This window comes from Rattus norvegicus, chromosome 5 (assembly GCF_036323735.1).
Source record: "Rattus norvegicus strain BN/NHsdMcwi chromosome 5, GRCr8, whole genome shotgun sequence".
NCBI classification, from domain to species: domain Eukaryota; kingdom Metazoa; phylum Chordata; class Mammalia; order Rodentia; family Muridae; genus Rattus; species Rattus norvegicus.
This window is the reverse complement of record NC_086023.1, coordinates 104339982-104353097: the sequence shown is the minus strand read 5'-3', so window position 1 is coordinate 104353097 and position 13116 is coordinate 104339982. Positions and strand designations below refer to the sequence as shown.

At 41.8% G+C, this 13116-nt stretch overlaps 1 protein-coding gene across 18 annotated transcripts in view; it reads right to left on the bottom strand.

The window, feature by feature from the left end:
• The window catches only part of Cntln (centlein), a 281691-nt gene extending 269394 nt beyond the window's left edge, over window positions 1-12297 (bottom strand). For all 18 annotated transcript variants that reach the window (XM_063288373.1, XM_063288380.1, XM_063288375.1 and 15 more), the window contains exons 1-2: window positions 10491-12297; window positions 6209-6297 (exon numbers count right to left, since the gene is read on the bottom strand). In XM_063288373.1, coding sequence (XP_063144443.1) covers window positions 6209-6297; window positions 10491-10850 — 449 coding nt within the window. In that variant the 5' untranslated portion in view covers window positions 10851-12297. The remainder of the gene's footprint in view (window positions 1-6208; window positions 6298-10490) is intronic.
• Between the last annotated feature and the right edge of the window lie 819 nt (window positions 12298-13116).

The window sequence follows — 13116 nt, the reverse complement described above, 5'->3', positions numbered from 1 at the left end:
GGCAAAACATCAATGCCCAGAAAATAAAAATAAATCCATTATTTTTTAAAAAAAGGAAAGTTCCTTCAATACTTCCTAGTGAAATTAGTGAAACATAACATAACAGTCCTGGGGCATGTATTTAAGAAAATTAAATACAAAATAAAAATATCTGCATCAAGACAGTTCCCTCCCTTGTCATTCCAGCTCAGCAGTATGGGAAACATACCTTAGCTGCAAGCCAAGGACAGTTTCCTGTCCTTCCCAGGAGGAAGTCGCCATATTTCTCATCTGTTGCAAAAACTCATACTACTGTCAAGTCCAGCCATGGTACAGTAAGAAGTAAGGACTCCACTCTGCTGCCCATCCCTATCTCATGGCATAGTGCCTCTGCTTTGGGCTAACACAGACTCAAGAAGAAAAGGAAGAAGACGAGGAGGAAGGGACGGGAGCAGAGGAGATGGTGAAGCTGGAAAGACAAAGTCGGTGTCAAAAGGAGTTAGAGTTGGGGTAGGACATGACCTTAATACAGTGCAATCGCGTGTGAAATTACAGACAAACAATATTTTAAGAAACAAAGATAATGTTAACAAACAAAAGATGTTTAAAAATAATCAGAAAGATTAAAAAGTTATTCTATTTAAGATTACTTTCAAAAGAAAAAAACAAATTTGTAATTTTTGAAGTAAAAATTTTATTTATAAAGTTGAAAATTTCAAATAAAATGCAGTGTACTGGTTCAGTTGAGGTGCCATTTAGAGGAAACTGACGGTACAGATTGATTGACAGTGGACCACATGAGGGAATGTCTTCAAGGGTCCTAGCTATTGTTGAAAGCTTCTTTTTGTGGAGTCTGCTTATTAAGGGACATATTGAACATGCTTCTTTGTCCTAACTGATGTATTCGGTCACAGAGCCATTTCTACTGCACATGTCTGTAATATATCACAAAATTACTGTTACATGCCCCAGATACAATCTGGTAACATTCATAGCTATTGACTTGATGATATGCTGAGGGGTTTCTGCTCAAAGACATGTAGCTATATCCCTTGGGATTAGATTGTCTACAATATTAGGCATTTACCTCTTTTGGGTTTCCCTGGTTCCTTGGTAAACGGTAAACCTTGGCAGAGGACTAGGCATGCCTTCACAAACAGAACCTTGGCTCATTTTTCTGTGTCTTTTACAGGTAATATTTACCTGAAGGACAATGTTAAATACAGTCATAGTCATCTAGGAACCAACTCTCTCTGTATCAATTTCTATTAGAGTCAGGCAATGTTAAAATACAATAAGATGCCACAAACTTTTATTAATGGTTGATGCAATACCTTCCAGGAGAGTCAGGCAAACAGCAGGGGTAGTTTCCCATGATAATCTTCAATGAGTCGAGGAGGGGAATGGAGGGGGAGAGAAAATGGGGAACTTTTGACCTGGTACTTCCAAAAGGATTCCCCAGAAGATGATAGAACAGGGTCTATGTTCCCAGGGTGTCCTTTTTCTTTTTTTTTTTTTTTCCGGAGTTGAGGACAGAACCCAGGGCCTTGCTAGGCAAGCGCTCTACCACTAAGCTAAATCCCCAACCCCTGAATGTCTTATTCTAAGCGTACATGACATAGTACAATATCACTTTTGTTTCCTTAGACTTAGGGCTCAGTTCCTCCATAACCTACGTCTTCTTTCTAGCTATGGTGGCCCTGGGTAGAAGCAGTGGCTTTTGGTCTTCTCCAGCTGATCTCCTTCCAGTTATTCTCTCATGAAGGATCTGCTGACTAAAGCAGGGTCATTTTCTGAATGACAGGTTAATGGGACTATGGGAGCTACACACATTGTTAGAAGTCATGTCTTATGATAATCATTATAATCCTGTCTTGGCATGTGGACAAGTGTCGTCACCTGAGGAGAATAGCAGTTTCCTCAGACTCTGGGTAGGAAGTGGGAGTGGGATAAGCCATAGATGTTTCATAAGTAAGATACAATTAGGAGTTTATATTGTGGAAGGGCCAGGGACTCTGAACCCTAGAGTTTAGAATGAAAAACACTACAAAGTAGTGAGGAGAATTTTGAGTACTGAGATAGAAAAGAATGAGGGTTTTTTTTCTCACTTCCTGGCCAGCTGGTCAGGGTCAGAGTTGAGCACTTCTAGATGGCTGACCTGTTACTGAACGTACTGGAAATCCAGTGCTCACTCCTGGTTCTTGCAATGTCCTTGGCAGCCTACTCCAAACTTGCATGTAGTCTGCACACACACATACCCCTCACCAAGCAATGCATCTATCAATGCCAGAAGCCCCTCGAACTTTCACCTGCATCTGCCTACCTGTGCTCCTGTCTCTGAACAATAACACAACACAGACAGAAATCTAACCAATACACCTAATAATAATCTAATTTAGACAGTTTCTTTTCAAGGGTATTCCCAATGAATACAAACAGATGGACCAATGTGACCTAAGCTGGTTTTGGATGCATGTAAAGCAAACTGTGCTGTTGAAGGGAACTTTTAGACACAATCCCTTACTTACCATCTTATGCCTATGCATATAGTTGAATTGCATATGATGAAAATGAGAGGTATATGGGAAAGGACAGACACAGTGGGAAAAATGAATGCATGGCTTAATATATCATTCAAAAATAAAAACTCTTTCACTACATTCTCCTTGTGGGACCTTCTGTTGGTCTTAGCAGCATAAATTATTCTCTATAAATTATACTATCCCTTAGCTACACATAAAATTATCATGTTTGTTTTGCAAATCTGTGCAAGCATTTATTCAATTCTTTCAATAAGCAACCAAGAAACTGGTAACATCCAGCCTAGACCCCAACCACATTCAGTAATAATACTTTATAAGAAAAAGCACAGAGAAAGACAACTATAAATTCCAGGGCAGTGATGAATATGGTCTAATAAGCAAAACGAAGTTTAGATATGGTTCTTCCTAAGCAGAGCATAATTCATGTAATTAATGGTAATTAATCATTAGGGTCGAATAATAGATTGACTTTCTGTTCTATTTGCGGACTCAGGTTGAGTGAAAGAGTTTGCACTTGTACATGAGTGTGAATATGCTCGCTGACTCTCTAGAAAATATTTACAGTCATAACATGAGAAACCGCACTAACAGAGTTTCCAATTTTAAAAATCAACTCAAAATTTAAGACATTTCATAGTGGGATCTATGAACTACAACATCAGAATTATCTGGAAAGTTTATTTTTAGAAAGACTCTTGAATCTCACCCTAGAGATTTGATGCATTGTGCATGCATTTGTCTATAGGAATAGCATTTTAAACATTTTTCAAGTATATGTTGAGTGACATAAGCCTTAGTTGTTGTCTTCGTGTTTCCATTGCTGCAAAGAGACACCATGACCACAGCAAGTCTTACAAAGGAAAACATTTAATTGGAGCTGGCTTACTTATCCATCACAGTAGGGAGTGTGGCAGTGTGCAGGCAGACATGGTGCTAGAGAAAGAGCTGAGAGTTCTACATCCTGATGCACAGGCAACAGAAGGAGCCTTTGTGCCACACTGGGTGTAGCTTGAGCATATATGGCCTCAAAGTCTGCCTCCATAGTGACACACTTCCTTCAACAAGGCTACACCTAATAGTGCCACTCCCTATGGTCAAGCATTCAGACACATGAATCTATGGGGGCCAAACCTATTCAAACCACCCTAGTTGTTGTATTAATCGGGATTCTCTAGAGAAACAGAAATGATACAATATATGCATATTAAATGAGAATTTATTAGACTGGTTTACACAATATGGTCAGAGTTGTCCAATACCATCTACATCATACTGTAGAAGCTGAGAAACCAGTAGTTTCTCAGTCCATGAGCCTGGATTCTCTGCAGCGCCAATGTGGCACTAAAGGACTGGAGGATTCCTAGAGAGTTCTGATCCTCAGTCTGTGTTTAAAACCTAAAAAGCCAATGAATCGGCCGTAGCAGCAACAAGATCAAAGAATATGCCAACGAGAGTGAATGTAAGTAGGCAAAAGCAATTTTCTTCTTCCTCCGTGTCCTTTTATCTGGGATTTCACCAAAATATGCCACCCACCTTTTAAGGTGGGTCTTCCCATTTAAAATAATATGATCCAGAAACACCTCAAAGACTGCCCAAGTCCAGATCCAGCCAAGCTGACAATCCAGACTAGCCATCACAGTTGTCAATGTGACTTGATCTGGAACTAAGAGGCAAGACCTTAAGGGTATTCCCATTGTAGATTAAGTCAGTAGAGAAAATCTTCCCCCAGACTACAGACCTCCTAGATATATAGAGGGCCATGGGAACTGCTGCTTTTGTCTGCTCATCTTCACTCCTCTGATCAGTGCAGCCATTTACTCGGTGGCTGCCATTGCTCCTGCAGTTTCACAGTGATCTGGGAAGCCAGCTTCTTTGGCCTTCCAACTGCCTTCAGTACCACCCTGTGATGCTGCCACAGGCAGCCTCTTTGACTGAGCTGCTCCCAGGCTCTCGGCCTTTCTACTGTGGAAACATTGTTGGATAATACTGCTCACATTGGGTAAACCCTTTAAAATACATATTCATTTTATTACTTCTGTTCCTCTAGAGAACACTTACTAATTATACACAATTATATACACCATGTTTTGAAAATCATAGCTATAAAGCAATATGCTCTAAAAATATATTTATGTATCTTAACAACCAAAAGCTTTAGGATTTGAGTATACACCGCCAATATGTATTTATTTATAATATATATACTTTTCTACAAATACAAGTATTAGTATATTAAAAGTATAAAATGGAAAGTATAAAGGATGGAAAAGTAGCCTAGTGTTACTTCACTATTTAATTCTGCTCAACCAACAAGGCAGGTCAAAATTGAGGATAGCTTTTTAAGTTAAAATATTAAGAAGAATGAGGAATAAAATCACAGAAATACCAATTAAACAGTCAGGAATTTTCAAAAAAGACAGACTGCTTCACACTAAAATTAGAAATCGGAAATATTTCATCTCAGTATACTGAAGAAGTAACCTGGGAGCTTCAGCAAAGGATTTCATTCTGACCATCAAAAGGGAAGTAAGTGATAAACCAGACATACAAGCCACACAATATTTTAGGGTCTACAGTAATCAAGGATGGTAAAATTAGGCATAGACCGGCAGGTATCACAGATTTTAACATGAAAATACATATAATATTAGAATAACCCCAGGGCTAGGGACTCCAAACAAGAGCACAGCTGAAGTTTTATAAAAGGATGCACAGGTTAAAGTAGCTTGATTCCAGCAAAGAAACAGGGGAACAGAAAGATATCCATATGTTTAGCTTCCCATTTAGGAAACATAATGAAATCCATTTAATAGGAAAGCAAGTGTGATAATCACTGTGCTAGGTGTCAGGGGACTACTGCATACTAAATGTGTGTGGAGGAGAACCAGCACCACTCTAATGACCATGGAGAGGCACCATAATCTACAGTTAAATGACTGAGCATCCCTACAGGGCAATACTGAAGAATAAATGAAAACTTTCAACTTATTCCTCAACTTCCTCTACCCTGGCAAAGTCATCTCAGGTTTTCAAGTACGCAGTTACGTAATGAGGAAAACTGAGTCAGCTTAGGAAGCTCTCGTTCAGGGCAGCCTGTCAAGTTCGAAGTCAGGCAACAGGAACAACTCCCCAAAATAGGGTATCCCTTATATTCTCCCTTTAGCAGTATCTAAGCCATAAATTTCTCTTACCAGCTAACTACTCATATAGGAGAATATGAGTAAGACTCCAGCACTTGGGAGGAAAAGGCAGGCCAATTGGGATTACAGACTCATTCACAGCAACACAGCAAGTGCGAGGTCAGTGTGGGCTACGTGAGACACCCCCCTGCATGCGTACATGTGTGTGTGTGTGTGTGTGTGTGTGTGTGTGTGTGTGGTGTGTGTGTGTGTATGTGTGTGCATGTGCATGTGGTATGTATGTGTGTGTGTGTGTGTGTGTGTGTGCATGTGGTGTGCGGGTGTGGGTGTGTGTGGTGTGTGTGAAAGAGGCCCTATGTGTACTTGGGGAATCTGGCATTTCCTGTTATAAATCTAGTAATTACAATGATGTGATGATGCTTGACAGTCACTTGGAAATCAAATTAATCTTTCAAGGGTATTGACAGTTTTTAAACTTTATACTGAAGATTAACAAATCCAACAAACCCAACACTCATGAAAAAAAATAATAATTTAAAATCTCACCTTTCCACAACCAAACTGACAGTTTGAGTGAGATCTGGGTTTGTTGCCTGAAGACGTTTCCACAGAGACCATACGAATTCTTTGTCAGCCTTAAGGAGACAAAACGCATGTTAAGTGCACTGCTTTGTATTCCTAGGATATATCATGTTTATGTTAAGTTTAAATATAAAAAGTGTATTTCACCATGATGTCTATAACTATACCAATGAGTCCTTTTAAAGTATAGCAGGAAGGGGTTGGAGCAATGGCGAAGTGGATAAGAGCACTAGTTACTCTTCTAGAGGACAGAGGCTCAATGCCCAGAATCCACATGGTGGCTTACAACCATCTAAAACTCCAGGCCTTGGGCATCTGATGCCCACATTGCAGACACATGATACACAGATATGCATGCAGGCAAAGTACCCATACACACACACACACACACACACACACACACACACAGACACAGACACACACACACACACACATACACACACACACATACCAATAATAATTTCTAAAAAAAAAAAAAAAAAACTTAAGTGTGGTAGGAAAACCTTATTTTAAAAATTCCTTATACTGATAGCCTACATTCTAATATTGATAGTGCTGCCACCCCACCCAGTTTTTATGGTAGAAATGCTGACAATACCAGAATCAATGTATGCTTACTCTAAGAGAAAGCTATTCTTCACCTACTGCTCTGTCTTCCAGTTTCCTGGATCGCAAAACCCCACGAAAAAACTGATTTTCCTGTCTGCCTCCACTTTCCCACCCCATTTATTCTGCAATATCTTCCAATAAGATTTCCTTACCAGGGGAAAAATAACCCTTCTTGAGACACTATAGACAGTTGATGGTTTCTGGGGGGAAGGAAAGTCAGTACATGGTCAGCATAAGTTCGACTTAATGTGTTGTTGAAAGAGTAAGAGTGAGAGACAAGAGAGTGAGTGAGTGAGTGAGTGAGTGAGTGAGTGAGTGAGTGAGTGAGTGAGTGAATAGGAACGGGGCATGCTTTTGTCACAGTGTGTGCATGAAAGCAAGGGAAGGATGACTATGAAAGCAAGGGAAGGACGACTATGAAAGCAAGGGAAGGACGACTATGAAAGCAAGGGAAGGACGACTATGAAAGCAAGGGAAGGATGACTTTTGCCACAGTGTGTGCATGAAAGCAAGGGAAGGACGACTATGAAAGCAAGGGAAGGACGACTTTTGCCACAGTGTGTGCATGAAAGCAAGGGAAGGACGACTATGAAAGCAAGGGAAGGACGACTTTTGCCACAGTGTGTGCATGAAAGCAAGGGAAGGACGACCTTTGGGAGTTGCTTCTCTCCTTCCACTGCGGGATCTGGGAATAAGCAGCACTCTTGCCTACTAAGTCATCTTGTCAGCTGCCCTAGTTTGCTTTCTATCGCTGTGGTAAAGACATCATAACCAAAAGCAGCTTTGGGGAGTAACTAACTTATTTGGCTTGTATGTATGACCACAGCATATCCCTAAAGGTAAGCAAGGCAGGAATACAAGCAGGGCAGGAACCTGGAGGCAGGAACCTGGAGGCAGGAACTGAAGCAGAAGTTGAACAGGAGTGCTACTAACTTGCTTGCCCAGCATGTCTTCCTAAACAACCCAGGAATACCTGCATAAGGATGGTCCTTATCCCGGCGGGCTGGACTCTCCCACACCAGGCATTAGCCAAGAACATTCCTCTCTTGGACATAGCTTCTAGCTATGTAAGAACACAACTGTGAAATGCATTCCCAAGTCTTTTTGGTTATTTTTTTTGTAATAACTGGACAAAACTTCAGCATAGCTAGATAAATAGTACTTATAATACACAACTAAGTTCTCTGATCAAATATTCTGATTCCCAATATCATATGCTTTCCATAAGTTTATCATTAAATTTGGTAATGAAACTATATGTCTGTCACTTAAAAACCCTAAATAATCTTCATCCGAAACTGTTTTATAGTCAGTCAATGTTGTTGGCTGACTATATGTTACACACATACACACACACACACTGTAAATTCAACATCTTTTTGTTTCATCTGCTAGTCTACAAATGGTAATGAACACACACACATACTCTTCTACACAAAAGGATTTAGTCTTGAAAGATGTCATGGCAACAAATAATGGGCTGATAGTATTATCTAAAAATGAAATATGGAATAAAAACCTATTAAGATGCCCTGAAAGCATCTTAGGAAAATGCTACATTTAGAAGCTTCTCCACCTACCTGTAAACACAATAGTTTGCTTTTCACTCCCTTTAATCAGCCTTTCCATTGGCTGTTACATGCAGTTCCCTTCCTAACCTGGGGCCACATGCGAAAATGCTTAACTAGATAATACAATCAGGTGCTCATAGGAGGAGAAACATTTGTTTCCCACCATGTGTCTTTCCTGAGGCGTGATACATGGAATCACCCAAATGTCTTCTTCACTGATAACATATAATCACGTGAGGTAAATATTAGAGAAAATCCTAAAATAAGTCAAGCCCTACTCATAGAAATGTACTCAGTAGCAAAGTTCTTTTTCCAAAGCTGCAGGTTTGACCCTTATAGGGCTTAAAGATTATTTGAATCTCAGTAGTATTTTTTAAAGAAACTTTTGAGAGTTGATGACGTTCTGTTATGGTAAGTAATCTCTCTGCCACTGCATGTACCTATACAAGTGTTCTATGCCTGTATATGCATTCCATGTAAGCTGAGATATGCAGTGAACCTTTTACTTTAGGTGACAATTTCTAACAATATACTGATACTAGATATTCTCAGGTGCTGTGCTTTGTGGGTGAATAATAAGTAGAATTCACATGAAAAACTCTGAAGGTTTAACTTTGTTATGCAACAACTAGGAGTTTAATTATTTTCCCTTAGTCTCCCTAAGAGAAGGAACCTGGTTTGGTTATAATCTTGCCAACCTCCTTTCTGTAATCTATTGCTAAAATGTCTCTGATCATCTTCTAATATTATCAAATGTCAATAATTGCCATTCTAAGCTAATTAGGACCATTTCTGTTTTTTACATCTGCCTCAGGTATTGCAATCATTTCCAAATCAGGGGTGCCCAAGATCCCGTACTGGAAGTTTCATCTTTAAGGTTATAAATACGGGAGTAGAGAGACAGTATAGGAAATGTGGTTAGGGCCTTAGACTGTTACTTAGTAAAGCCTTTAGCATGAGCACACATCTTTAAATTCCCCAAGGGTAAGATTTACAGTGGACTAAATGCCTTAATTCATCGCTGTCCTGTAGACATCCTTTAACTGTTTTGCCAGCAAATAGAAAAATGAGAAACTGAAAGGGGCACATTCCGGTAAGTGTTCCCTAATCTGCTTAACTAAAGATATATGCAAGTCAAACAAGATTCTCTTGTCTTTACAGCAAAGGCCTATAAAATGGAGCAAGAGAACCCAACAGAGCATACTATAAGAGAGTTTCAAGGTTTTACTAATCAAGTGATAAGACTGCGTGCAAAGCTGTCTCTGGTGTTGGCAGTTCCTAATTAGTGTGTCTTAAATACAATGATTTTTTTAAAGACCTGTAATTAATTGAGTGAATTCTCTTTTTATTTCCTAACCCTGTATTAGGTTAAGGCCAAGTCTAAGGAGATGGTGGTAAGAAGGCGAAAAACCAAAAATAATAATCTCGGCACTGAAGGACAGGCAAGCTCACAGTACCATACACGCAAAGCCTCAAACTAATCTGGGAAGTAAGGTGAATGCTACTGCTCTAAGGACTGCTGTCCTCTGCCAAGCTTACATGGAGGTATTTCGCATTCGTGGTCTATGGGATCTCTCTAAGTTAGTAAAGGAATAAGGAGCATCCTAAGTGTGAATGAAGTTCCGGGCCCCAAGGCATTCAAAAACTGATTGTGTTTGGAACTTAAGTTTAACGAGGTAAGAACACAGGGTAAGTGTTGGTTTGAAATTTAAAAACGGGCGACTTCCATCAGTGGGTTTTGTTTTTCTGACATGGTCCTGTTTCTTTCAACTCATGAATGCACTTCACTCCTGGGCACTGGGTACCACTAGACAGCACCAGGAATTTGGGCTTTGAGGAAGGAGCCTCTGGAGAGCATCTATCAAATCGAAACCCGGGTCAGCAGCGGGACAGAGCCTGCAGAACAGATAGATAGTGGGCAGAGGCAGGGTGTGGAGCCTGGAGGGCACGTCCCGGGAGGGCTCGCTAGCTGAACCTGGCCGCGAGCATGAGCTCTGGAGGCAGCGATGGGTGCGCTGCCCCCAGGCAGGGCGATGGACAGGAAAACCGGCGGCCAGTCCTGATACCTGACACTGGGCCAGCTCCTCCTTTACGCTGCTCAGCTCTTCCTCCAGCAGCTGCGATCGCGTTGCCTTCGCCTCCACCGAGGAGAGGCCCCCTGGCCACCAGGACCCCACAGGCGCGCTGAGGACTGGAGCGAGAGCGGCCCCGGGCCGCCCGGACCCTCGCCGGCCCCCTGACCCTTCTTTGCCCCTCCAGAGTAAGTCGCTTTTATCCGCGACGACCTCCCTCGCGGTGCTCGCCAGACCCGAGGCCTCGCTGCGCACAGCGTGCACCTCGGCTCCACGCCCGACGCGCAGGGCCCGGCGGCTGGACCGCCGCGCCAGGGGCGAAGGCGGTGAGGACGACGGCGAGCGCGCCGCCATAGCCGCGGCGCCTAACGGGTCAAGTTCCCGCTTGAAAACTCCACCTTCCCTTCCCCATCCTGAGGAGCCGGGCCTGCCAGCATACGCATGCGCGGAGCTTTTCCCGCCTTGTCCGGCGCTCGCGGGCCCCAGTCCGCTTCCCGCGGGCCGAGCTCCGAGCGCGGGCAGTCGAGCTGAACTGCGCGTGCGCGCCGGGTCGGAGAGGGCTCGACCAGCAAGTGCTTTGCTGGCGCCTCCACTGTCCGGAGACCGGAGTGCCTGACTTTCCCGCCCTCCTAAAGCCCTAGCTCCACTGAGGGCCTACTTTGCATCCCTCCTCTTAAAGCCTTCCTGACAAGCCCCCAGCCCCCAGTGATCCTGAACAGTGAATTCCTCCTCCTCCAAGGCTTTTGCCAACTCGTTTTTCACGTTTCATTGACCGCCCTCAAGTGTTAGTTACCCCGCTAATCTCTCCAACGCTGTTGTAAGCTCCTTGAGGATCAGGGAATAGGTTTTAGAGTTAAGTGTTTTCTTCACACCCCTTGGCAACGCTGCCTTACATGCCGCTGACATCTAACTGACTGAAGTCAAGGAGACTCGGAAAGCCTTGTGCTGAGCTGGGACTATCGAGCAGGCTTCCCACTTGAATTATGATCCTTCCTACACCTTTTGTCTTTTGTTTTGCAAGAGTCATGGTTTCCTTTGAGTCTTTATGTCAATTTCTTTATCCCTTGGCTGGATATCAGAGCAAGTTTGTCCTACAAGGCCCAACAGCTCGGTGTCCTTGGACCGATCTAAAGTCAGCAACCGGAGTCAGATGAAAGAAATGAGACTGACTCACTTTTTAGTCTCTGGCCTTTTCTTACTTGCTTTGCTGTAAACTTCAAAAACGCAATAACCTTTCTTTATCCTTAAGACACTTTCTCAATAGTGCTAAACTTAGTGAACGCGTACATGCTGAGCTGAGTTTCACAGATAAAATTACGTTTTTTGTTGTTACTGTTATTTTGTTGTTGTTGTTTCTGGAAAAAAAATTTACAGAATACTTGGAAGGGATTTGAATTAGGGATTGAGACACCCACCGTGAGGTTACCATTTTCAAACTATCTTTACCAGAACTGAGTCAGCATGGCAGAAGACTGCCTCGGGTCATCCTTCACACATAGCAAAGCATATTAGAGAAATACATATTTACAGTGCATCTAGGGTTAGGGGCATGGCTCAATCTGTGCAGTGCTTGCTGGGAAAGCATGAGTTCAGTCCCTCAGAGCCCACATGTATTTCCCAAAACCAGCCACCATGACGTTGGCAGACCTCTAATCCCAGTATTTAGGAGACAGAGATCAGATCCTTGTGACTCGATGGCCAGCCAGACTAGCCAAATCTGCAAGCTCCAAGGTCATTGAGAGGCCCTGTCTCAAAAACTGGCTCTCAGGTCTCCACACACATAGGTTTCTATACACACACAAAAAAAGGAAAAATACTCATAAACTTGTCTTACAAATAGCTATCATATTGAACATGTTTTCTGATACACGGATGATAGATGATAGATAGATAGATAGATAGATAGATAGATAGATAGATGATAGAATAGATAGAATATCTATATGGATAGATAAATGCAGATAATAGATTCTCCAAAGGGTAATATCTTGAATCTGTATCTTTGCCTAGGCAAATACTTTTAGAAAATTTATAGTATGGCAATATACACTTAACATAAAATTTATCACATACCTTTTTAAATGATACAACTATCAATAAAGTAGTATTATATTAACATTCACCTGTTAGGTAACCATGGATCCCCACAGTCTAGTTCCAGAACATCTTTATCACCCCCAACTCAGAATGTCCATACCCATTAAGTCACTTCACATTCTTCCTTCCAGCAGACCCCATAGAGTCACCACTTCCTGTCTAGTTCTGTGTGTTTTATTCTAAATATTTAAGAACAAAGTCTTATATTATGTAAGTTTTTATGTCTGCTTTTATATAGTATATTTTTAAGATTTACTCAGGATATCTTGTAGCATATATCAATACTATATTCTTTGTTTTTAAAAAGATTTATTTTATTTTATGTGTGCGTGTGTGTTTGCTTGCATGTATGTATGTATATCACACGTGTGCCTGATGCCCACAGAAGGCAGAAGAGGATGTTACACACCCTCCTATAATGGAGATATTGGTGGCTGTGAACCATCCTGGGTGGTCTGCAAGATCAACCAATGTTCTTACCTCCAGCCTCTCCTGATTTTGTAGATGAGTGAGACTCTATTGT